Source organism: Sphaeramia orbicularis, chromosome 10 (assembly GCF_902148855.1).
Source record: "Sphaeramia orbicularis chromosome 10, fSphaOr1.1, whole genome shotgun sequence".
Taxonomy (NCBI): Eukaryota; Metazoa; Chordata; class Actinopteri; order Kurtiformes; family Apogonidae; genus Sphaeramia; species Sphaeramia orbicularis.
Window position 1 is genome coordinate 22,175,853 of NC_043966.1, and position 26,031 is coordinate 22,201,883.

A 26,031-nucleotide genomic window follows, 5' to 3' on the forward strand; every position below is an offset into this window, starting at 1 on the left:
GTAACTTAAAAATATGCTAATCCTACTTAGATTTAAGTTTGAAAGGTAAGTCTATTCTAATACAAGGGACGGTTTTAAACTTATCTTCTAACCAGTTTCAGTAAGTCTAAGGTGGTGTGAACTCAGTCGAACAGTTTGTTTTCACTTCTGTTCATTCTGTGGCATGAGGTGTTTTGCTTTAAAGCCGTTGACCTTTGAATTCAGTCACAAGCTTTGACTGTGCCCTTCAATAAAACCAGATAACGAAACCCTTAAAAATAATGACAGTGATACAAAACAAGAACAAAACTTTATTTAATTTGTTCCCCACTTGTGTTGAACAAGCTCATCACATCACATTCTTCTTCAGATGGAGACAAGCTTCAAGCAAGCAACTCAGAGGTGTGCAAAACAAAGGCACAAAACTGTCAGGGAGGGGAAATGGTCAAACGAACAGAACCAAGACACACTAAAATGAAATGGAGACCGAGACCAGCAGGTAAATCTATCACTCCTGGTCTTTTCATAACTTTCATTTATCCTGCTGAAGGGCACTGTATCAGCCTTAATTTAATATTTAGTGTTCATTAAACCTGTGTAAGTCATTACCCAGGGGAAAATTAACACAAGATCATGAGGTGACAAAACTGTAATTGCTTCACCTAATACTCACATATTAATCTTAAAGCAAAAAAGTGCATTTCAAGAAAATGACGTTCTACCATCTTCCTAACACTAGTGACAGAAAAAAAGTAGAAAAAAATATATTTAACTGGTCCCAGTGCTGGTAAAGTGTCTTGTTGAGTTAGTGTCCCTTTTTTTTAAGCTACAATTAAATGAATATGTGCAGCACATTTGACTTATAGCCGACAACAGTAGTGTGAGAAATGAAATAAATGCAGTAAAGTGAACAGTAGATCTATTAGCTTGCTCGTACATTCAAGTCATCAAAAATCAATGTCATTCATTCTATACAAGAGAGTAATTTACACATATACTATTATACAGCACAGAAACCGAGAGGAAAAAAGCCTCTGGGGTGGGTTTAGGGTTAGGGTGTGGATGGCTACCCACAGCCATAAATTTTCATTTTAAAACATGCAATCTATAATCAAACAATGTAATATCGATCATAAATGTTTTGGTGCTGGATTCAGTTATTGGCATCAAAGCAAAGCGATCAAAAAAAAAAAAAAAAAAAAAAAAAACACATCTGATGGGGTTCATTTTCAACTCTGTCAGAGAAACAAGCTAAGGTTTATCTTTAGGTAGACATCGCCTCACAGGAAACAGAAAAAAAAAAAAAAGCAAAATTTCAGGGTGTTTCTGATGCATCGACGGGCAGGTAAGTGTTTTTTTTTTTTTTTTTTTTTGTAATAGCTGTGAGGGTTTGAAAAGGGTGAGAGGCAGAAGCAGCTGGGAGGGATTATACAGACTGGTAGCCAGTGCGACTCTTCCTCCGGCCAATCAGGTAAGAGATAAGCACAAGGATGATTAGAAAGCTGAGTGCCACGCCCACAGCGATGGGCACCAAAAAGCTCAAATCAGAGTCCAGGAAGCATTCCTCAGCTGACAGACACAAAGACAGAAAGGAGATAGAGACGGACGGTTAGTCAGAAAACACTGCTCAGGCAGAGGATTAGGGAGTTTAGAGTGGGTTAGACATGAAAGAAAAAAGGAGGATCAGAACCTAAAAATCACAAAAAGAATCAAGACTGTACAAGGATAGGGTCATTCAGCGTTAAAGAGGCACAAAGCAAAATCAGTCAGAGGGAAATCGGTTATTTATGAATTTTAGGCAGCATCATCTAAGGAATTACTAAAATACTACGTGGCACAATACTACATATGAAACATCAAAACAACACAGTGGTCATTTGTCACAATTAATTTAAGGCAGCAATACACTAAGTATCTTTAAGTGTATTTAACTAAAAAGACTCATAGCCCGTGGCCATGTTTCTCTTTCTTCCGATGAAATAGGCCAGCAGAACAATAAGAATGAGAACAAACAGGGCAGCTCCGACAGCTATGGGAATAATGAAGTTCTCCTCATCATCAGCAGGGCAATCCACAGCTAGAGTGAAGAGAGCAGAGAAGTAAATGTCTTAAAAGAAAAAACAATGAATGCGCAGGCAGCAGAAAAGAGAAGCCACCCAGGTTCTAAAAACGCACTGGCAGCAACATGAGACCTGCTGAAGTGAAGGGATGAAGAATAAAGGAACATTTACTCAAGTGTCCTGGACACCAATGCATTTTTATTTGCACAAAAATACTAAAATGCTCCATTTCAATCTGACACAATGTGCAATCCAGTTTAATGCAGCCAACAGCGTCAAGATGGAGATGAAATCAGCAGTCATTTGAGTTGACAACACACATTAACTGATATTTTCAGGATGGTCCTGCAGCACAAATTCCCTTTAATAAACAGTTTTTTTTTTTTTTTTTTTTTTTAGAGACTGGACAATTAAATGAGGGGAATCATAACTTTAGAAACAAGAAAGTGCATGACATACCACAGAACATACAAATACCTGTTGTTTAGATTAACTGAGGTGAATGTTGTGAACATTAACCTTTATACTCATGCTGCAAAACCATCCTTGTAATTAAGGCTACACAGTTTGAATAAAGCCAAAATACACAAGACAGCAAAAATCAAAGCTCAATTATTCATACACAAATACAACATCCTGGGAGATGAAATGTTTTAAGCAACATAGCTCTAACTGTTCTCATATTTAAAGTCAATTTCTGCCAGCGTAGCTCAAGTCCTGTAGAGCTGGAACAGGGCTGACAGTACGCAGCACTCTGGTGTAAAGCAACAATACACAGCAGCTATCGCGTGTCACATCGGCTTACTATCGTTACAAATACACGTATTCAGAAGCTGGAATATACCCCTGATACTGCTTCACTGCAACCGGCACCAACAAAGGCTCTGAACACCTCATCTCTGTTTTCTTATTAGGGGAATGCGGTTCAAAATAATCTGCCTAAAGTTTTGGTCATTTTAGATTTTACATTTGACTCAGTGGACCAATCAGAACAGATGCATAAAAACCCTACAGCGTAATTACAATGGATAATAATGAATGAAACTGTAGGAAACGAAATTTGAGGACAATACAGATACAATACGTTTTGATTAATTAAAGTGGCCTACACTATATAAAGAGGGAATTCATTTGCTACTTCCTGATGCAGAAGTTTGGTTTTTTGTATTATTTAGGGAATGTCAGCAGTCTAATCTTGTGTCTGAACTATTCCAGGAAGAGTAAAAACTCCTCCTGGAAGAAACAGACCTGAGGACATGTTTTTCTCTGAATCATGACTGTCCTGTTTTCTCAGTAAATGCGAAATGTCGTAGAGACTTTACGATTTGAAACCAGGTCTCCAGGGGCTTTAACGTCCCCAGATCCAGCTGCAGCCTTCAGAGCCCAGACTAAACCTATACACAGGTGAAACAATGTGACACACTTTCAATATATGCATAATGCAATGAGTGCCTTAGTGCATTCATATGTAAATATCCTCTGCTCAGCGTTATCTGTGCCCAAAGGGAATATCTACATAATAAAACTATCCCTTTTCTAAACCTAATGCCAAAACATGTAATGCTCTCAAATAAAACAGCTGACCTTTTTGAGATTCTGATTCTCTCTGATTTGAGATTGTGCAAGTGTAAAAAAAAAAAAAAAAAAAAAAAAAAAAAAAAACAACTTTTACACATCAGACAACTTGACATATTGGAACAAGAAAAGGATAAATATAATTAATAACATAAGAAATGGCTTAATTTCACATCATTTTGTGAGTTGAAGGGAGCGAGTTTGGTGCACACCGACTCATTGTGACACATTAAAAACAAATTAACTGTTGTATGTACGTTTATAGTTGTATCTACACTTTTCCTGCCCAACATGTCAAAGGTCTATTATTGTTGAAAATGGTTACTTTTTCCACATTCAGATTTCACACTAACAGAGTTGAATAAACAGCACATGTATTCCTCCTGCTCTACAGGGGAAAAAAAATCTCCTTTGAATTCTTTTTCCAAATGAGGAGACCTTCATCAACGTTAATGAATTTCTGAGAATAAGAACTCCTACTCTTCTTATTTGTAAAGATAATTCTATTGGCCGCTATGGAAACTGTCTCCCTGACACGAGGATACTGTAATTTATTATATGGGGATGGAAAGTCAAATCATTAAGGCAGCAAAAACTAAAATGTGCATATAGATGAAATAATCACAAAAGCAAACAAAAGGGAATGTATTTAAAGCAAGTGTATGATCCTGCACCTGGAGAAACAGCATTTAACTTAAACCACACATCATGTTACAGAAATCTATGTTCAGATACTGTAACTGTAGAAGTCCAAGAAACTTGTGCTCTGCATGATGAATGTGTTGGTGATAGCTTGCTTTTTGTATGAAAGTGCCAATTTTAATTGTACTAAAAAAGGTTTCTGTGGATCTGACACTTGCCCATTTACAAACGACAACAAAAAGGGAAGACAAAACATCCAGAAAACACAATAAAACAAACAAAAAAAAAAACACAAAACAGGGGGTAAACAAGTTTGGTCCTTGAGGAGAAACCCTGATGCTTCCATATCTACATGGACTTTGCTTTTTACTGAATAACATCATCTGAAAATGCTGCAGGTCTTATCTCAGAGTGATAACTTTAACAGTCAACCAGACAAAAGCAACCTTTCACAACATTTTCTGTTCAGGAAATCTGTTTCAACTCTTAGATAAACTAACCATGTCCCAATTTAACATCTTCACATGAAACCAAAGGACCAGGCTTGGGAACCCCGTGATATTTCAGGAGTGATTACAAACTGATTTTATAGGGTCTGATATCCAACATATGTCTTTCTTCGACCAATCACGTAAGCGATCACTACAACGAGAATCAAGCCAGCCAGAGCAGCGCCAACAATGATTGGGATTAAGATGCTGGTGTCATCCCCTGAACATTCCTGGGCTGCAGATGAAAAGAAAATCAGTCAACAGGTGGAACAGTGAATGCTCTGATTGTCAACAGGATCAGCAGGATAGCTGTTTATACACTTAAGCATTACAAAAAACAGATGAGCACTCCAATCACAGTGTTCTCTTTTTGTCTCTGGTTTATTAGATGTACTGAGAGCATTTTCACACATGCACTTTGTCTTGTTTGGTCTGAATCAGATGGTAAGTTTGCAAAACTGGAGCGTTTTCACTTTGGTTCTCAGCCAAAGATCCAAGCAAACCAAAATGATTAACGTGAGAAACACTGCTTTGAATTTAACATAGAGCAGTTGACTGATGCTGGTACTACGCAAAATGAGAGGATTTCATTCTGCCTCATGAGCCGCTTAGCTCATACTTGCAAAAAACAGCTGCAGTCATATTAGTAGAAGAGGGGTCACATCACCACAAATGAACCGCTCCAATGTTAGTTTGAGACCAAATGACCACCGATCACTGAAATACTGCGTTCGCTCATTCCCTAATGAATCTCATCAGGGGGAAGATGAGCCAGATTTAGCCATATTAAAGAGTACATATGTGAAAACACCCTAAATGCACATTTTAATATTCTTGACTGTTCATATGTTGAGATGTTCACGTATGTTCTTTATTGCAGTAAGTCATATGAGAGTCTGATCAATGAACTGATTATTATTATTGCAGTATATTAGCCTTGAAAACTATCAGTCAAGCTTTATTCTGTATGTTAAATATGACACTAATGCCTGTTTTCCACTGGCGGTGTCAGCTTAACTCGCCTTGACTTGGCTGTGATACTGAGATACTATTTCTAGGACCAATTTTGCCAAGGTTCCATGTGGGGCAAAGTGATACTAAATATGACATAAAATCATGCAGATCACAGATTGGTCAATCCAGAATGGTTGCTGTGTCAGTATATGTGTGTCATGTGATATGGGACATGCAGCCAACTTATCAGGAATCTCTGAAAATGTCAAAGCACATTTTCAAGTAGGATCAATTTTGATAAATTGACCACAGGTTTGAAGTCTAAACAACTGCACTTTGGCCTGAACAAAACCTCAATACAATCTATAAAGTTACGTTACGATGACCAACCATAGTGAGGATGTACTATACCTGCAGTGGACATTCCTGCTCTGGGCTAAACCAAACCAAACTGAGTCAAGGCAAGTCAAGTTGATACTGTCAGTGGGAAAGCGGCGTAACACCAGCCACCAGGTATTTAGAACAAATAGATATGGAGAATAACTTACCTGTACTGAAAACACCCTTTTTGACTCCAAAAGGCTGCACTCGAAGGTCGAAAGTGAAGAGACTGAGCTGGTTGGTGATGGTGTCGTTCTGCTTTTTGTTACACATGTAGGAGCTGCCCAGAGCCGTCTCCCACAGACTCAGGTTGGTGTTCACTTCTGAAAACGCCACACCTTCAAAAAAGAACATAGAAAGATAAGTATATATGAACTTGCTGCTCAGTGTAGTGTCTGAAATGCATGAGGGGGTGTGATACTTCTAATTACCAGAGCTCATCTTTCCGGTGACATTTAGAGCATGGAGGCGGAATCTCTGAGATTCCTATTGGAAGGAAAATATACAAGTATAAAAACTGAATTTTTATATCAAACAAACATACTTTAAGCAAATAAACATGCAGCATTTTCCCTACATTTGTTGAAGACATGGGGTATTTAGGGTTTTTCTACAAGAGATTTTGAGTATATCCCATTTCACATCATTTTGGACCATTATTATTATTATCATATCTGTGCACAAGAAATTGGAGAAAAGCAAAGAGCAGATACTAAACAGCTAAAAAGCTTTTTAAAAAACTTGATAAAGAACTCTACTGGGAACCAACTGAAGCCATTAGATCAGGAGAAAGTCATTTTAGTTGGTTTCCAAATTGATTTTACGATCATTTGGTTTATGTGGTGAGCCTAAGCCTTATGATGTGAGGAAAACCCTGTTCTGTAACTACTCATGTGAAAATAAAGAGGATGGATAATGCATAAATGGTTTTTAGTCACCCTAAGTGCAAAACTGATCAAACTTACTGAAAACAGAGATAAATAAGACCAAGATACATAATCTGTTTTGTATGAATACAATTTTAAATAATCTGTAGGATACTGGAGGAACCATATCTTACCTGGTTTTAAGAATTTTAGACTTTACTAAAATCTGTCTTGAACATAAAACTGTAAATATTTAGTCCTCCATTAATTCATTGATAGTCTGTTTCCTCTGTGAAATCCATAGTTAAGAGTCTATCAACTTCTATTAACAGCTTTATGGTGATGACAGGGTGTGAGATGAGTACAGGGCTGCAGCTATTATTTTTCTTGTTTTTTTCTAATTTGTTGATATTTTTCTCAATGAATTAATTAATGGAAAAAGGTCAAAAAGGCCAATCATGCTCAAATGTTCTGTTTGATCCATAACCCAAAAATGATTTTATTTACAGTCATTAAAGTTTAAATGACAGAATATTAACTTTCATCCTTAAAGAACTATTAGAAATGACTATCAAAATAGACTTTGATTTATTTAATAGTTGGCAACTTTCAGATTAATCATTGTAGCTCCACATTTATTTGAATAACATGCTTTGTCTTCTTTGTCTACGCCTGATATCATAGAATAGAAACACTTACTACAGAAGCCAGCTTAGTTTCATTGAATTACCCCAATGATGGCAGAGGAGTCAAGTAATTTCAAAAAATTGCATCTTGAATCAATTAACAACAGAGAATATGGAGGGACAATAGAAGAGCAAACACCAACACTTCAAATTTGAGCAAATATAGTAAGACATTTTGGGTTTCATGACAATCTGGTGGCTGCACAGACATGCTGGTTACTATATTGCCCGGGGATAAATATTGAGCATTTCAGAGACTTTACGAATCTATATCAACTGAGAACAGCTTGTTGTTGTGGACTCACATTGATGAAAGAGAACACCATGGTCACTGTGGCAAACTCCAGTACCAGCTCACTGTTGTTGACGCCACAGAATCCAGAGACTTTGGTCCCATTAGTGTCAAGATTCATCTCCTCATATTTCTAAGCCACAGAGATGACAGACCATTACAAAACCTGGAAAACCACTATGTTAGCATGATTACAATAAGATAATTCCATGTTTATGTTATGACCATACCTCTCCTTGCTTCAAACCAATCCGCAGGCCAAAGTCAGCCAACAGACAGGCTTCTGTGCTGTTCTCATCTGGCTTGATGCTGTACCTCCCAGTTGGGGGTATGGCGGGGGGAGGGGTTGGGGTTGGGGTAGTGGGAGGCAGGGTGGTGACGTTTGTGACAGGAGCAGCAGTGGTATGCGTGGTGGGGGTAACAGTGGTGGGAGCAACAGTGGTGGGGGTCACAGGTATGTCAGCAGAACAGGAGGTAACTGCACAGGGAGAAAACACAAATCAGACTATGAGTGGAAACAACAGATAACTACATATCACTACCTGAGGACAAGATGTGATACTGCATCTTACTGTTTTCACTCTTGGAGCCGTTGACGACAAAAGCCTGTATGAGGACGTTCCACAGAGTCTGACTGACTGCATCAGTTGTAAATATTTCTTTACTCTTGCAAGAGTAGCAGGTGTCCATAACTACATCTGAAATGTGAGGCTGCGTGTTGACAGTCACGGTGTCTAAAAGAAATTCAAAACATCCCAGACTCAGTCCACTTGTGCATTTAGCTTTATTTACTCTGTGTTTGCACTGTGAGGTTTAATAGTTACCATTTGATAAAGGATCATGGAAGATGGTTGAGTCGCTGAGATTGTAGGAAAAGGTGATGGAGTCTGCCTGGTATGTTTTATTACTCAAGCTGAAGTTAACGCTCCATGAGTGCCCATCTCCAAAGTTAATCTTCAGCGTTGAGGTTTTTGTATCACAGCTACTTCCACTTGATGTGAAAGCATCAGGGATCGTAAACTCAGCTGTGACATTCTGAAAAGAGATCAGAGTTCATAAAGATTTGTGTAAATCCATGTGACATCTTTTACCTCCTGGGCAGAGAAAGTAAAAGTTTAAGCATGAAGCAAATATACATAAAAACATACACTGACATGTAAGTGACAGTCAGTATGAACTGTTCATGCATAACAGAGGTAAAAAAAAAAAAAAAACTTAGAGACTCAAACTCATGAAGAAAAGGACACCTATAGCATTTTCAATGTACACACTGCACTGACATTAATATAATATAGCTGCAGTCTGTTAGAAAGCTGAGATGATCAATCAGTTACAGTGGGAAGAATAAAGGTTAGTTAGTTTTGATTTTGTTCAATCATACTGCTTTCTGAACCTCAATTCACAAGTGAAAAGACAGGACATAACAGTTACAGGATATGGACCAGGAAAACTCACAAGCTGAAATGCTGAATAGCCAGAATCTGTTCACTTTGTGGAAAACAGACTGTCCCAATTTCCCCTTGCTGAGATAACATTTTCTCCCATGGTAACGCAACCGTCTTATCAAGCTGTGTTGCCAAATCAACTACACTACATATATAGAGAGCAAACACAAACATGTCCAGTCACATTGGAGTAGTATATATTATCTAATAGAGATGCTCACCTTATTGTCCTTTGTTTCATATTCAACTGAGAAGTTGACCATTAGATTGGCGTAGAGACATAACTTGTCATCTTTGTCGTTGACTTTCACCTCAATACCTTGTGAGAGGTAGATTTCTTGGAAGAAAAAGCAAGAAAGACCCAGAGCTTAGATATATCATATATAAATATTTGATTTTATGTGTAAATTTAAGAAATGAATTTTCAAACAATAACCACAGCGACATACTACAGAAAATTAAACCCTCTGGTAGAATGTAGACAAGTATCTTTACGTTTGAGTACAGCTTTAAGGTACTTTACTTGAGTATTTCCCTTTTACCCATAGGTATACCTCTACTCTACTAGATCTCGAAATGGAAATACTGTTTAACTCCACTACATTTAACTGACATCTTGTGATATTTAAAAAAAAAAAACATTTTCCAGTTGTTAATATTTTCATTTATAATATAGAAACCTGTACTCTGAAGTTACTCTTTGCTTTGGAATAGCTGGTTGGGAGCAAATAAAAGACTGCTCCTGTCCAGTGAAAACCATGTATCCTCAAATGTACTGACTTTTAATCTGCGTAGTGAACTGAAGAATCAACCTATATTTAGGGTTGAGAAAATTCTCCTCATTCTTAATGGAAATAAATACTATAAAAGCTTCTTGGATTTGCGGCAAAATGCACTAACACAAGAAATATGACTGTTTTTCTTGAGCTCATGACAGGTTTTTAGTTATACTAAATATGATAATCTTACAAAATACAAAAATACATTACAACCAAAAAGTGTAAGATGGTAAAATGACCAGAGTCTTAAAGTAAAATCCAACATATACATTAATGTAGTAGGATTGTGAATGCATGTTCCCTACTTTTCTGTACTTTTACTCAAGTACAGTTCTGGAATTTGAGATCTATAAATCTTCGTTCACCACTGTTTACCTGTACCCTAAAGATAAACCATTTTCCCGGCTGCTTAGAATACAGATTAGACAACTTAACAGAAGCTAGGTCAAGGTCCAGTCATGCTAAACAAATCAATATGGTTTGACTTTCTGAGGGCATCAGCTCAAAAAAAGTTGCCTATCACAAAACTCAGGTAACTCTGATACAATCTCTTCTAAACCATTCACAGCTGTGTGATCAGTAAATATGCACATGATACAAAGATTTGCAGTCACATATCTTAAATTCCTAATTAGGTCACAGGACTCGAAGCTCACAAAGGGGTTCAACGCCATAAAATATCTATCAGCACCTACATAAACAAAATAAAGAAAAACGCCCTTCTTCATCATTTTAGGAGGAAAAAATTACTTTTGTTATAACCCTGAAGTCAGTTACTAGTGATGGAACCACTGGATTTTAACATTTAGAACGCGTATATAAAAATAGAATTTGACTTAATTTTATGAACAGAAGCCTTCCTTTTACTGTCACTGTTTAGAGAACACATTTTACTGTTCTTTTCTCTTTACATCGCAGTAAGGTTAACTCGTTTGCTAGCTAAACCATAAAGTTAACAGCTCATCCTGTACTGTCATGTGCTTACTGTAAACTGCCAAGCGTAGCTAATGCTAGCTTTTTTAACCGGTTAATGTAATACGTTACGGGTTAAGGTGGAGTTACACCGTGCAATTACACCCAGTCTGGCGTCTTACTTATTCAATGTCCCCATTTAGAAGCAGAAATTTCCCATATGGTCATACTCTTTATCAATTTCAGCAATCAAAACAATGGTTAGCTTACACAACAATAACTTAAGCTAACGTTTGATAGCTATGCTAACGTCACCTGCCCGATACACTGTTAGATAATACTAAACGTATAAAGTTAAATCTGGTGTGACAGTTTCTTTAGAGGTAAATATCTTATGTTATACACCAGACTGTAGTGACTAACGGTTATTTTTGTGAAAGACTGCGACACACTGCGTTTCATCTGCGCTTCAATCTGATGTTGACGTAGGTAACAATTAGCCGTCAAGCTACATTGGCAAAACATCACGACTGAGTTAAAGTGCGCGAATGGACTCACAACGGAGCCCGAATTGAAACAGGCTCGGTTTTATTTCATGTACGGCATCATCCAAAGTGGTAACAAATCCACATAAAGTATGAATAGTCTTTTAATTTATTTTGGCATCATGAAGCCGGAGCCAAGTAGCGGCCAGGCCTTGGATGTCCCGTAAGTTTAATCGCGTCACTTCGGAGAATTTGGTTTCGATATCACCTCTTTTCATTCCCTTGAACTGAAAGAATGATGTGATGATACGTACCGAACCCGAGGAATAGGAATAAAACAAATGCAGCATATCGGGACATGGTAGCCTGGTAGTTTGGAGTGTGCCAAGACGAAGAGAAACCCGACGGGGACGCTCACTCTGTGGTGTTTGGGATGCAGCTGATCCGCCGCCGACTGTACCAGGAAATGGAAGTCATATGACAGGGACCAATGTGTCAAAGCAGACAGAGGTGTGGACTGCAATCCACCTTCACATGCATGACCCTTTTTTTACACAGTCACCAGAGTTGATTATTGCAGGGTGAGGTTTTATAGGCTCACAAGAATGTATAAATGTTAACTTGGATGTACTAACTACTGAACAATAATAAAAATACAAACCTGATTGAAACAGTTATTTTAATCTGAAGCAATAAACCTAACAGACTCATACAAACATGGGCATGTCTAATCCAACATTTTTTTTTGTTCAGTCAACACTCATCTGTCCACTTTTTAACAAGGCCAGCAAGCCCCACAGGGAGACTTACAGAGAACAGTTTATAGTGTGTATGTGATGTGATACTGGGGGGAGATGAAGAACAAAAAAATGGGGTCTGAAGTCTTTGTGCTTTTTAGTACGCCTTCTAAGGGTTAACAGAAACCTAAAAAGCAGCTGACTGTCAGATGGGAATCACTTAAAATGACACATGAAGCATGTACTGTACAAAAACGTATAAAGTAATATAGAGACTAAATGCATATACTTGTACAATTCACCTGTAGTAGCAGCTTGAATCCATCCTAGAACAAAACAAGTGCTCACTTTTTGGCACATTTTCTTTGAACAATTTGTGTGTTCGTGATCACAGCTTTATCAGATGGCTACATTGACCTAGAATTGGAAAATGTTACTGCAGGATCATACATTTGACAAATACACCCCAGGACTGTCGAAATTCTACCGTGAACGTTCGTCCAATCGTCCCACATTTTGACACCGACTGAAGAAACAAGCATCTGTTTAATTTTTTTGATCCTCGCTGTGTGGTACATTAAGAGCATTGTAAGGTGGGTCAGCATTTTCTTGGGATACTGAGTGAACAAAAAGAAAAAAAGTGACTCGATAACAAAGAGCATATTGATTCAAACTATGGACAAAGAAGAATCTAAGTTTGAAAATAAATATTTTTCCTCTCCGTTAAAAAAAGAAAAAAAAAGAAAAGAAAAGAAAAAAAAAAAAGCAAACTGAACAACATCTGTGTGTCTTCTTTGTCTGTCCAAGGTAGCCCAATTCTCTCAGAGGCACTGAGAAATGTGGACAATATTCTCTTTTCAGTGGGCATGCAGTCCACAGGATCACAAGACCCCTGACAAAAATCCTGTGGGGCAGTATCCATTCACTTGTCGGTCACTAGGTTGAAGGTGATAATGGTAACATCCACTGGAGCAAAAGATTTAGAGACCGATCACTCAGAGCAGCTTTCAGCCTGACTGGACCATATGCATCACTTTATTTTCTGTCACTTTTTTCCTTGTCTAAGCCACATAGTTGTACTGGTTGGAATTCTCCTTGTCACGCTCCATATAGTCCCTGTCAATAAGAGACTCTATCCTCTTCTTCAAGTCAGCAGGCTGGAATGGAAGGAGACGGCAGAGGTTAACATGTGAGGCACATGCTGACATCTGAGGTTATTTTTATACATTGAGGCGTGAAGTAATCGCACAGAAAAACTGGTTGTTATTGACCTCCTTCAGTTGGGTAACGTACTACTGAAAAACAACTCATGCACAAGCCACTTTACATATTATCAGAGCAGAAAGAAAAATAACTCATTAATAGTACCATCATCTATTTGTATAATTCACTTGAAGAAGTTGCAATTTTATTGATAAGAGAAAATCACAATTAAGAGGATTAGATTATATCAAAAAATTGGATTTTGCATCACTTAAATTAATCCACAATCTAATTAAAGTTGCAGAAAGAAGCAAATGTACTGCAATATGTACCTTGTTATTTTATTTTTTTATTATCAAGCTTTTAAACCAGCCCGTTAAAGCAGATGGAAGTATGATAACAGCACAACACACTTTGAGTGAGAAATATAAAATCAAAACTAATGTCCTATTTTCAATGTAAATCAATGCAATATTTTTTTTCTGTCTTTAAGGTTCAGCCTTATGGCTCAGATGTGTAACATGCTGATCTAGTAGTCAAATGTCCCTGTTCAGGCCTGGCTACTACATTGATACTTTTATAGGACTAACTGAATAGCTTAGATAATATCAAGAATTAAAAAAAAAAAATCTTTTCATATTTTAATGGAGCACAGAACACAGATTAAAAAAAAAAAAAAGACTTCAATTTAAAAACATAGGAAGATGTATTTACTGAGAACTGGACAAAACAAAGCACACGTTTCTACCTTCAGACCAGACTTTCAGTGACATTTCAGTTTTAATATCAGTATAAGTGTTTTTTTTTTTCTTCTTTTCTTTGTGTTTTTGAAAAGTCATCATGGTCTTCTGTGTATTTTTTTTTTCAATGAAGCAATACAGTTAAAAAAAGAAAAAAACAAAATCTTTCATTGCTACTACATTTCAATGCCTAAGGGGTAAATGTCACTTGTGCATGCAGCACAAATGTACAGGTATTAGACAATTTATAAAATATACTGAGTTATATTAAAGTGCTGGTAAGTCTGTTCTTTTGTATGATGTAAAACCACTCTGAGTATATAAAAATACTGAGGAGCTGTAAAATTTAACTCAAGATGACCATAATGTTTTATGTAATTATCTGGTGTTAAAATGGAAAACTGGTATTATAAAAGTATTGTCCAGGAGCCAGTATCTGCATCAAAGTATTAGTATTAGTAACATTATTGAATGTAGCGTGGACCCTCTCCTAAATTTCACTCATTTCTCCTACTTCCTGTAACTGCTCCTCTTTTCATATAAATACAAAATGGCAAAAGATGCAGGTTCATCACCTTGACAGGGAACTTCAGCTGGTTGTACACCTCAGACATCAAAAGATTATGGCTCAGAGTCTTCCTCATCTTCATGATCCGCACAATGGCAGCATCGATCTGATACTGACGATCCTGAAAGACCCTCTCTGTGGTGCTGGCTTGCTCCTCCACCTGGAGGAAAAGAATCAATTTAGGTGAATCAATGTTGCAATGAGGAGGCTTTAAACTGAGAGAACCACTTAAAGAGGATTTTTAAGTACCGTTTCTTTCATCTGGATCTGGTTTATTTTTATCCTGAAGAGTTTATGTTTGAAGTCGTCATTGCAAGAAAACTTGTCGCCGTCCTCGACATCTTTGCTTTTCGGAATTTTGGTGAGGACACGTGCTTTTCCACATGCAAGTGACTGAAGAGTCCGACGCAGCTCACTGTCCTCTGCATCCCAACACAGATACATAAGTGTTCAGCATCAGTGGCTGATGAACACAATGCACTTGACTATCCTTTCAACAGTAAAAATCAAAGTGCGGCCAACTAAAGCCATTATAAGTCATTATACAAACCTATTCCTGTTGCCAGTTTGATCTCCTCCAAGGTGAACTCCTCTCCCTCATTAAACATCAAGAGCACAAGTGTTTGGAAGAGTGACACCTGCAGCTCCTTCTTACCCTAAAAAAATCAAACAACAATTCTGATTTTGTTTTGTTTTTTTTAAATCACAGTAGAAAATTCTCAGATCAGCTCAAAACCCTTGGAGCACATTTGTGATGATGAATCATATAAATAAAACTAACTTGAAAATTTACCTCTTTAAATTCAGCTTTTAAGACACAATGTCCGAGTGTTGATTGCCACTGCAGCTTCCTGCCACTGTGTTTACCCAAGTAGAAGGTTTTGAAGATCTCTTGCAGTCGCACCATCTGGATGACGATAACACAGGCGTTAAAAGCAGCAATCGGTGGATTTATTGCATGTTGGTTATAAAAACAGCATTTTCTCAAAAAGGTCAATATTTGCTCAACACAAACCTCAGGGGGGAGATGTACTTCCATTGGGACGTATGTTGGCCAGTAACCCATGGTGAGGATGTTCACTGTCAGTTCAATATTGCCAGGAATGTTTTGGCACTGCATGTACTAGCGAACAACAAGAAAGACACAAGAAACATCCACACATCACCTGACGCTCACTCTTACTCTTATCGGTAATGGCTTGTTTCATACCAACTCACTAAGAACGTCCCAGTTCACATAATTATGAAAAGGAACCAAGTGCAAACCTACTTATTAACATTACATTTGGACATTTTTAAAGTTCTACTCAAAATATTTCTTTCTTTCTTTGCATATATCATGATCTTTGCAACAAAATACATTATCCTGAAATCAAATTTACTGACATTTTTTAAAATTAAAAACAGTCTAGCAGTTTAGACACTTTGTACATTTTCCCAGACATATTGTTTGTCTTTTCCTGGAAGTTATTTATGAGAAAATGTTAATAATAGCAAACATGTAAAAATATTGTAGAGTGGTCCCCATATGATTTTCTATCATTTTTTCATCATTTAAGTTTTTTAAAACCATTTTTTATACATTTATGACACATTTCTTGATTGTTTAGGAAAATCACTGATTGGAAGTACTAGGTCAGTTAATATAGAATAGCTTGATACACAAGTAGTACAAGAGACTGTTATGAAAATTTTGAGGCGAGAAAGGGGTCTTAGTGCAAAGCATTTCTGTCTTTTGTGACAACTGCATATTAAAAGAAAAATTTATATGATCAAGTAACTACTACTACCACTACTAATAATAATAGAAATACAGTCAGTTTATACATGATACCGGATTGTTCTGCTGTGCATTTTCACTCAGTCCTACACAAAATGAACCTGTGTACAGATTTAGCCGTAGTTTGTTGTTACCTGTTTGAACTGCACCATGATGTCTTTAGACAGCTCCATATCCTTGAACATTCCTTCCAGCTTACTTGTAAAAGCTGCTCCACATTCTGAGAAAAGACCATAAAATGAGAATTTAATGTCCACAGTCTTTATGTTTCATCTATATTTTCCCTTTAAAGTGTTTATTAAGAAGTGATCCTGGTGGGTTCTACTGACCATGTTTCAATTTTGACAACATTGATTTCTCAGCATCAACGGAGGCGCTTTTTCCCACTAACAACCTCTTGGCCAGATCCTTCTTGTAAAAGGCCTCAAAAACATCTTTTCCTGCAGTGAAAATACATCATGTTAACACTGTACATCGAGAGTAAATATTCTACACATGAACAAAGTGGAATGGTAGACATTACCATAAATGAATCTAAAGATAATCATGATCTTATCCAACATTTTCTCCAGTTCTTCGTCTGTTGCTTCTTTGTTTCCTGCTCTTAGTTTTGAATCCACATGTTTGGCTGTAAATAAAAGTGCATTTATTACAAGAGTAAATTTCAGTTTCATGGGGATTAAATGTTTATTGACTAACAGTGCAGCAGTGTTGAACGGTAACAGTGTGTTTTTAACCAACCTATGAGTTCTGCGGGTTTATTTGGCCGTTTGTTGATGAATGTTTCAAAAGCCTCCTTCATGGCATTAACAAACTTCTCATTCTTCATGAAACAGACGTCTATGATGTGATCCACTTTGTCTTTGAAATCCAACAACTCTTGCACCATTGTTTTGTCTTTTTCTGGATTGATTACAATTGTGCTTCCAAAAGCCTTCAAGAGAGACATTAGATGATCACGTCAAAACAAACATTTTACATTATTTCAATCAGTGTGGAACAAAACAAGATACTGATAAGAGCTTTTGTCATGTGGAAGAATATCTAATCAGCATCTTCATCTTGCTTGAAGATTTTAATAACATAAACAACAGCATACCTTAATGTACTCTATCCAGTGTTGAAGGAGGACCTGAACACCACCTCGCACTCGACTGAAGAGCTGATAGAGAAGAGACAGATCCTGAATTCTGTTCTCATCCAGCAGGTGAGTTAGGCCTGGAAGTTTCCAACAAGAAAAAGTCAGAGGTATGTGAGCACCAACACTGCCAGACTGTGGCAACTATTTCAAAAATACCATGTTGAAAGATCCAGTTGCAAATACATATCGCATGCTGTGATGATTTACACATATGTCTCCCTATGTACATGTTGATTTTGTCTGTTATTTTCTCCTGTTTGTGTTAATAGTGTGCTGTGTGAGTCATCTGGGCGTTTGTGCATCCAGTCAGGCTCCTCTGCTCCTGTCCACTGATGGTACCTGAAATGCTACTCATCATCTTTCAGAATATGTTCTACATCTTTATTGTTGTGTAGCATATAATGTACAGGGGTTGGACAAAATAATGGAAACACCTTCACCTCAAGATGATAATGCCCCAATCCATACAGCTAGAATTGTTAAAGAATGGCATGAGGAACATTCTAATGAAGTTGAGCATCTCGTATGGCCAGCACAGTCCCCAGACCTCAACATTATTGAGCATTTATGGTCAGTTTTAGAGATTCAAGTAAGACGTCGATTTCCACCGCCATTGTCTCTAAAAGAGTTGGAGGGTATTCTAACTGAAGAATGGCTTAAAATTCCTTTGGAAACAATTCACAAGTTGTATGAATCAATACCTTGGAGAATTGAGGCTGTAATTGCCGCAAAAGGCGTACCTACACCATATTAAATTATATTTTGTTGATTTTTTAAGGTGTTTCCATTATTTTGTCCAACCCCTGTATGTGTCACTTTTCTGTGCAAATTCCAGTAAACAACATCTATTGTAGTGTGTCCATTCTGGAAGAGGAACCTCTCCTCTATCAACTCCTCCTGAGGTTTCTTCCATTTTTCTTCCATTTATTTTATTTTTTCCCTTAAATTTCTGAGCTTTTTCTTTACTTGAACGGACAAAGTGTCTACAGGTATCAGATATGTAAATCTAATGTTCTTTGAGACATTTTTAAGATGACTTTTATCCACAGATAAGACATTTTCTCATGCAGGCATTACAGATAAGTGAAGTATATAGTGTATATTTTAATGCAGAGATTGGCTTCATTTAGGCAGGGAACAACAGCTTACTCCAAAGATAAAATTGAATAAAATTACAGTAATCAGTTGAGGGGTAGGTTTAAAGCTAAAGGACTTCAGAAATCTGGACTTTCCTGCAGGTATGCTTGACTCATATATTAAAAAAATAGATAGATAGATAGATAGATAGATAGATAGATAGATAGATAGATAGATAGATAGATAGATAGATAGATAGATAGATAGATAGATAGATAGATAGATAGATAGATAGATAGATAGATAGACAGACAGACAGACAGACAGACAGACAGACAGACAGACATTAACTTAGGTAAAATGTCCACAGCAGTTAAGACTTAAGACCACTGAATGAACTCTAATGCCTAATATTTATGAAACTGAATTCAAGGAGCTGCAGACACTTGGACCGAGGGCTGAAAGACAGCAGCTGTTGTTCAGTGTACAGACTGTAAAAGTCTTTTCAGGAAAATGCGCAATTTTTCATATTAAGCTATATTTATATATCAATAAAATTTGACTTGACTGAGTGTGTTCATATTTACTGCTAGATACCATACCTTTTTGCAGAGTTGCAGTCAGATGTTCACCGAGCAACTGCTTCTCCACAGTAGCAATGAGTGGTTTTCTGACAGAGGGGAAAAAAAGCTCGGGTTACAAATGAATACTTGTCAGTATTACATTATTATATGGACAATATAACCCAACACTCACTGTGTGCTCTGGTCTAAGTATGTGATGACTCTATCAGCTTCCTCCTCCAAGCGTTTGTTCACATGATGGAGATATTCTGGTACCTATAACAAAAGAGAGAACATCTAAACTGTCAACTTTTCCTTATTACAGATGAATACTGTCTGGCTAAGGGTGGCTGGATTAAAAATAAACACCATAACATGATGCAGGACATTTAAGTGCATGTAGTCATTTAACTTGAGAAGCTAAATCCTGATGAAGGTACATATACATGGTGCACATTATGTGGTAGGTTTCCCTTGACAATAAAAAATAGCATTGAAATGATGTGGCCATCCAATACATCACCAAGGAAACCAAGCAGTCTGTCTCTAGGTGAGGTTTTCTATTGTGTGCTGTCTTATGTGTTTTAAGTGACAAAAGAAATAACTGATCACAGTCTAAAGTATCATGTGGTAAATTTCTGGCTCACATCAGTTGTAGTTAAATATCTGTGGTTTGGTCGCTTTGTATTTGATGGAAATCTATGAAGACGTAAAAGTTTAATTTAATATTGCAAATTAAGCTTTAGATATGATACAAAGTACAGTACATCTGCACCAGGGATACTGTATGGGGAAGAAAGGCTTAAACCTATTACCAGCCAATTATTCACTGGAATAAGAAAAGAACAACACGTAACAAGATGGAATATTAGGATGACATAAATCACCTCTCGCTCCTGCATCAGCCTCTGTCCCTCTGCAGCATACAGGCGATTAGTCTCCTCCAAAAACCGCTGCTCAAAGGAATCTTGATAAATCTGTCGTGGGACGGAGAGAATGCAGGTTTCATTAAAACCATTTTTCAACTAGAAACTGATTGCTCATCACAGCCTTGTGCAGATGAAAATCAAGAACAGTTTCAGACCCAGGCTTTTATTAGAACATGACAAATATGGAAACCAGGTAAAGCTGTGTGATGTGACCACCATTACAAAAAGTTAATTTCATTTCAGTACATATCACAAAATTGTACAAAACAAACAGAAAACATTTTTCCATTTGCAGCTTGTTTTGAACTCTCGACTGTATTGACCCATAGACTCCGTTTGACGAAACTGTTGTGTAGGTGGTAAACGACGTAAGTGGTGTTTGAGTCTGTTGTGGACCAGTCTATGGTAAAATACAGTTTTATGATTTATATCAGTCTTTTGGGACCTTCTTTAAGGGAAAAATCTATGCTGAGAATTCACTACTACTTTTTTCTGCCATTTATGTCATGCATTACTTTACAAATCCTTTCACTATTGTTTAACCAATATCCTTTGTGATCATCATTTTAACTGCACTAAAATGTTAACCGCCCCAAAACAAAACAAAACTTCAAGACACTGATGTTATCTCAGCCATTCCCATGTTAGTTTCACTTTTTCTTGCAGTGTTAAAAAAAAAAAAAACGACAACCTGTGCTTTTTGTAACGATAATTGTCAAGTATTATGTGGAAAGGGTGTTTTTTGTCAAATAACATCAAAAACTCCCAGCTTCAGTACCTAATCCCCATCCTAAACCACATCCATGTGGCAAAAATATTCATTTACTCTGTTCTATGTTACATTCACTTTCCTTTATGTTTGTGTTGCCTTCATACGAATGTCCTGCCTGCATCTGAGCCAAATCGAAAAGGTTTGCCCAAATGACAAATACAGTACATATGAATAATGATAATAGAGCATAATACTAAATCATGTATTCTGCTATCATTACCATAAAGCAGAGCCCTAAAACCAGGTGATCTTCTCTTTCATACAGATTTCAACTAAACCCACTGTCAACACCTTGTGGATCCTTACAATATCCACCAGTACGTGTGCTTTACCTGCAGGTCAGAGAGCATGCTCAGTAAGCTCCTCAGCAGACTGCGGTCTATGGCCTCTCCATTACGCTCCCTCTCTATAAGCAGCAGAATCCCATCAATGGTCTTACTCTGGACCTTCAGATCACTGATGATGTAGAACCTGAACAGCTCCAGACCCATGTCCCTGGAGAGCAGAACAGCTTGTTCACTATCCATTTAGAAAGAAATCAACCCACACTGCGGTTCAACACTAATGTCGAAAATTACTCACCAGATTGATGGCAGCATTGAATTTTGTAAAACGTAGGTACGGTCCAAAAACAAAAATATACTCCTAATCATTATCTGTGAAATAGAATTAGGACATAAAATTGGTGATATATTCACTCTTCTAGACTGGCTTAATTAGATAGCCCATATACAGCAAGAATTCCTCTGAAGGCCATAAAAAGCTTTTTAACACTTACCATTTGTCTGCAGTGATCTTGCCAACACTTGTCAATTTTCTTTAGGAAAAGCACGCTATCCAGGGCATCCGTAAGATCACTGTTAAGGCTTTTACTCAGATAACGTTACAAGCAATACGACTGCATTCTACACAGCACTGACGATAATTTATGACTAGCTTGATTCAGTTGCTTAAATTGTGGATAAACATAAACAGTGAAGGATATTCTCTGAACTGATCGATCTGTGCCTTGATGTGGTCTTCACACACAGCCCTCAGTTGTTTGTAAAGCTTGGCAGAAATCTTATGGGAGCACAGGTTCTCAACAGCCTACAGGGACACAATCACATTAAGAAAAACACTACTCATATAGGACTTGATTACAGAGGATGAGCAGCTTTCACAGACTGTACAGTAGCCCCCCCCCCCCCCCCCCGCTCCCCATGTTGTCAACAGGTTTGTGATGGTACCTGGTAGAGCTCCTCTAGATTGTACTTGATTGAAGTGCTGTTCTGTATGGCCTCAACTGCCTCCTTCAGCTTCTGCCAAGTCTCCTGTGTGTAGTTCTCTGGCAATTTGGGCTTTTCTGTGACAACAAAAAGACAAAATGTTCTGAAAACACAGTAAACATTAGCACCCAGTGACACTGATGGCGGCAGAATTTCATCACATCCGTGTTTGGAAATGCTCAACAAATTCAAGTATCTTTTTACAGTTTTATGTTATTACACCTGATTATTCTTATTCCTCCACATATTAGAATAATTTTGGTGAAATCAGATAACAATTTGATTTAGCTGTAATCTTTTCCTATATTGTGCAGTTATAGAGTATGTGGTCCTCAGAAAGGTGCAAGACTTGTTCTAAAAACTGTTCTTTGCTCTTTTACATATATTTTTCTGTACTTAATTTGTATCACTGTTTCTACTGAATGATACAACATAATTCCTTATATTTTATACTTTTTATATTTCTTACTTTAATCCTTACTATTAATGTTATTACCCCTTATGCTGCTGTAACACAGCACATTTCCCATTTCACATTGTTGGACTGATAAAGGATAATTTTATTTTATCTTACATTAATAACCCAGAAGAGCAAAAGGGACATACCTTATTAGTACTGCTTTTATCAAATCTGTTTCTTTTTGGCCATCATTCCATCTATTATTATGTTATCCTTCTTGTTTTAAGCTCAGCTCTCAGTTCCACTTGATGTATGACTTGCATCATACCAAACCTTGATTGAATTACCTTCAGAGTAGTGTTTTATTAGTTTATCTACATCTGATTATTTCTGTGAAAAACATCTTTTGACTGCACAAAGCTTTCAAATGATGTCAGTCAGTTGATACTTCAGTAATTAGCAAATATATATGATGTTACACAACTGTTTCTAACATCTATTGCTTAATTTATGCTGTGTAGGTGATAAAGTACTTAAATGCATTATGATATAAACATATTTTAAACTTCAAGACAAAAGGTGACTTTAGTGCAGGGGCGTCAAACCAAATCAGCCTGCTAAAGGGTCCAGTCTGGCCTGTGGGATGAATTGGCAAAGTGAAAGAATTACTTTGAAATATTAACAAGGGTAAAAGTCAAGGATGTTGCCTTCCTTTTAGTTCAGAGACCACATACAGCCCAATGTGATCTCAAATAAAATAATAGCATAATAACCTATGAATAATAACCCCAGATTTTTCCTCTTAATTTAATTTGAAAAAAGTAAAATTCCATTATGAAAATATTGACCTTTATAATCTATCCTATCACAATAAAATATGTATAACCTGGGCAAATAAAAACAACCTGACATGTCTCAAGAAAAATAAGTGCAATTCTAACAATAAAATGCCTGTTACTAAATGTCTTGTGCATTTGTAGATCCACTGCGATCTGTAAGATATGTTAATAATAAGATGATATATAATATTGTTGAAATTGCACTTATTTTTCTCAAGAAATTTCCCACAAATTGCACATGACTGTTCAGGTTATTAGCATTTTCATCATGTAATTTTACTTTTTCCACATTAAAACAAAGAGAAAATTTGGGATTATCATTTACAGGATATTATGCCTATTATTTTACTGATGTGGGCCACTTGAGATCACACTGTAGAGTATGCAGCCTTGAACTAGACTGAGTTTGACACCCCTGGTCTAATCCACTACATGTAATGTTGATGTCCACAGTGCATGGGGAGGAGGGGGGGAGGGGGTTTCCAGATGTTAGATGAAGTTGTAGATCGGTGTAAATGAGTGTGTGGTGTTTAGAATAGCTCTATCCTGCAGTGTATGAGCTACCTTTGAAGTTCTTGATGACTAGTTTCTTGGCAGCCCCAGGTTTACTGTTGGAAAAGGTGCCGGATCCTGCGGTTTTCGTCAGTCCGTTTGCATGGTGTCCCACGCCAGCGGACAGAAACATAGCTTTGCTTTTGTTATTAGAGCACGAAGCAGCAGCCTCCTCAGCCATTTTCACATCCAGTCCAATGAAATCCACTGAATCCTCAAACCTCAACTTCTTCTGAATGTGTACCGGAGTGGGAGAACAGGAGGAGGAGGAGGAAGAAGAAGAAGAAGAGGAAGAATTCAGGGTCTTGGGAGGCGAAGAGGAGATCGTGTCAGTAGTGTCTTCCCTCTCAGAGCCGTTTATTTTCCTCTTCTTCGGAGATGTGATGTTACCGCTGTCGGTTTTGACATCAGTAGCCGCTGGTCTAGCCTCCTGGGTTGGCGGTGGTGGGGGATTAGGGGAAGATAAACCTGTTGGAAACATGAAAAAACGGGAATTCTAATTCTTAACAGCCAGTCTTCTGATCCGAAACTTCCAGACTTGCCGGATGAGCTTAATGTCCGAGAGCGGTTTTTTCTATGTAATTACGAACACGTTGTAGCCAAGTGCTTTATCCGGTATAAAACAGACAATAAATTCCAAACTACACACTGCTTCACTTGGACCTAGCCTTGTCTCTTTCTTGTTATTGCTGGTAGAAGAAGAAAGATGGTTGGCTATTGCTTCCTCTTTTTGCCTCGCTTGTCGAACCGCGTTGGACTCTGGTTCAGCGCGAGCGGCTCCGTGAAGCTGCTCTGAAACCGAATTATTTACAAACCTAACGTTACAAGAGAAAAAAATGGCTTCACATCATAGTTAATCACCCGCTGCTAAACACAGGAAAATTCGGTCGTAAAACCTAGTCAGTGACCCCACCGGAAGTACTTTGTACAAAAGTACTTTTTGCACCAGCGTTTTTTTTTTTTTTTTGAACGCCTCAAAGTAGTGATACATCTGACCACAAGATGGCGCCAGTCATGCATACTAGTCATTCAGATGTTTTATTTTATATACGAGAGTGGGAAAAAGTTTTTGGACACATTATTTTATTATTCGGTAAATATCATATCTACTGTGCGAAATGGAGAAATAATAAGTCCTCCTTTTCTGGATTTATAAATGAATTTAAAATGTTTGTCTTGTGCCTAGGAAAATTAGAAAAAAAAATGCATTTGTATTTATTAACCCATAAAGACCCAACGAACCACCGACTTCTAAAACCATCTACTGGTCTAAAATGTTTAATATCTTCTGAACCACTAATCCTATCAATACATGTAAATAATTGGTGTAAAATGCAGGTCATCATCTTTTTATGGTCATCAGATATGACCCATTTGGATGTTCAGAGGCTCAGAGGTTACCATGGAAACACCGTCATCTTCTACAACATTGATTAACTAGTAAAACCCATGGATTTGGATCAATGACAGTGGATGGAGACACTTTGTTTATGTTCAGTTAATGATATATATTTACAGAAAAGTTACTTTTTCCCACAGTTTTCTTTGTTTTTGATGTAATAAACCTCAAGTTTAATCTAAGCTTTTATGAACATTTTCATGATCAACACATTAAATAATGGAAAATACCTGATTTATACTGGAAAAAAGCAAAATACAGAGAATAATATTATAATAAATGGTGATAAGTTATTTAAGAAAGGTTGAATACAGAGAAAAAATCATTTGGGAACTGACACAAAAGTAGTACTGGGTCTTTATGGGTTAAATGACACATATAAGTCACAGTTAGATCATAAAAAATGCAGGATACTAATTTTGAGCACTTACTTCGCAAAGAAATGCATACTTTTATTTTGGAAGAATGACTCCCCTCCATCTTTTAAGATCTTCCATGATCACCTGTCTTCTTTTT

At 37.2% G+C, this 26,031-nt stretch overlaps 2 protein-coding genes across 4 annotated transcripts; both read right to left on the reverse strand.

The window, feature by feature from the left end:
• Nucleotides 1-270: 270 nt before the first annotated feature.
• Nucleotides 271-12,021, reverse strand: lamp2 (lysosomal-associated membrane protein 2). Of its 3 annotated transcripts, none has more exons than XM_030146302.1 (9): nucleotides 11,862-12,021; nucleotides 9,593-9,708; nucleotides 8,751-8,961; nucleotides 8,499-8,660; nucleotides 8,157-8,404; nucleotides 7,940-8,059; nucleotides 6,514-6,568; nucleotides 6,250-6,420; nucleotides 271-1,548 (listed from the first exon to the last, which is right to left on the reverse strand). In XM_030146302.1, the coding sequence occupies exons 1-9, from the start codon at nucleotides 11,905-11,907 to the stop codon at nucleotides 1,406-1,408; spliced, it is 1,272 nt and encodes a 423-aa protein (XP_030002162.1). In that variant the 5' UTR covers nucleotides 11,908-12,021; the 3' UTR covers nucleotides 271-1,405. The 3 variants fall into 3 exon arrangements, with proteins under 3 accessions (XP_030002162.1, XP_030002161.1, XP_030002163.1); XM_030146301.1 differs by lacking the exon at nucleotides 271-1,548 and adding an exon at nucleotides 1,583-2,056; XM_030146303.1 differs by lacking the exon at nucleotides 271-1,548 and adding an exon at nucleotides 2,218-4,982.
• Nucleotides 12,022-12,209: 188 nt separating this feature from the next.
• On the reverse strand, nucleotides 12,210-25,026 carry cul4b (cullin 4B). Its single transcript, XM_030145158.1, has 20 exons — nucleotides 24,129-25,026; nucleotides 22,287-22,402; nucleotides 22,043-22,146; nucleotides 21,836-21,905; nucleotides 21,640-21,713; nucleotides 21,390-21,552; nucleotides 20,244-20,333; nucleotides 19,550-19,632; nucleotides 19,396-19,463; nucleotides 17,675-17,793; nucleotides 17,317-17,509; nucleotides 17,099-17,203; nucleotides 16,905-17,015; nucleotides 16,710-16,795; nucleotides 15,811-15,918; nucleotides 15,589-15,702; nucleotides 15,346-15,451; nucleotides 15,045-15,217; nucleotides 14,803-14,955; nucleotides 12,210-13,441 (listed from the first exon to the last, which is right to left on the reverse strand). Exons 1-20 carry the CDS (start codon nucleotides 24,595-24,597, stop codon nucleotides 13,346-13,348), a joined length of 2,601 nt encoding a protein of 866 aa, XP_030001018.1. The 5' UTR covers nucleotides 24,598-25,026; the 3' UTR covers nucleotides 12,210-13,345.
• Nucleotides 25,027-26,031: the final 1,005 nt, after the last annotated feature.